Source organism: Capsella rubella, unplaced genomic scaffold (assembly GCF_000375325.1).
Source record: "Capsella rubella cultivar Monte Gargano unplaced genomic scaffold, Caprub1_0 scaffold_76, whole genome shotgun sequence".
NCBI lineage: Eukaryota > Viridiplantae > Streptophyta > Magnoliopsida > Brassicales > Brassicaceae > Capsella > Capsella rubella.
Window position 1 is genome coordinate 861 of NW_006238852.1, and position 829 is coordinate 1,689.

At 35.1% G+C, this 829-nt stretch overlaps 1 protein-coding gene across 1 annotated transcript in view; it reads left to right on the forward strand.

Moving 5' to 3' along the window:
* The window catches only part of LOC111831733, a gene marked incomplete at its 5' end in the record, with an annotated part of 1,573 nt that overhangs the window by 575 nt on the left and 169 nt on the right, over positions 1–829 (forward strand). Inside the window, 2 exons of the mRNA XM_023787014.1 lie at positions 93–299; positions 419–631. Coding sequence (XP_023642782.1) covers positions 93–299; positions 419–631 — 420 coding nt within the window. The remainder of the gene's footprint in view (positions 1–92; positions 300–418; positions 632–829) is intronic.

Below are 829 nucleotides of genomic sequence, written 5' to 3' on the forward strand. Positions count from 1 at the left end.
AAATATAATTTCTTTCTATTTCCTAAATTAGTTTTCATTAGCATTTTTATTCGTACTGATTATTTTCATTTATTATAGATGTCATTGGAGAGGTTATACACGTGGGAAAGTTCGATAATTGGGATCATGTAGACGGCGACGATGAGCAGAAGGATCGCGTTCAAGTTGTGTCTAAATCAAGTTCCGTCTATGTTCGTCATCTCTTTAAGTTTATTTGCCGAGATGGACTGCCTAACAAGGGATACACTTCCAACTCCGTCGTCTTTATGATTCTGAGGTCGAAGATTCTGACGATGATAGTTCGTGCAGTGATGATATTGACGACGAAGGAGATGCAATGGATGAAGACTATGAGCAAGAGGAAGACGAAGAGGATGAAGAAGATGAAGGTTTTTATGATATAATGGACATTGAAAAGGATGGATATATGAATGATGGATATGGCGATGTTGATAATAGTGAAGAAGAAGAACATGAAAGCGATGAATCGGAGACTGAAACTGATGGCTATGATGATGGTGATAGCGATGAAGATGATACTGGTTATAATGATACACAAGAAGGAACAGATGGAGAGGAGGAATATGATGCAAGTGAATCTAATGAAGATGACGACCAAAAAGAAGCGGATGTTTGTAATCAAACTGTGGACGAAGAGGTCGATGATAAAAAGGAGTATTCTATACATAATAATATTTGTTTTTATCTTCGAAACACTAGGTATTTGATTCTAACTATTCAAGCGTCTAATATCGTCCATTTTCATTATAAGTATATTTGTTATGTTTATATATACCTAATGTTAATTTTTGATTTTGCTAATATAGTG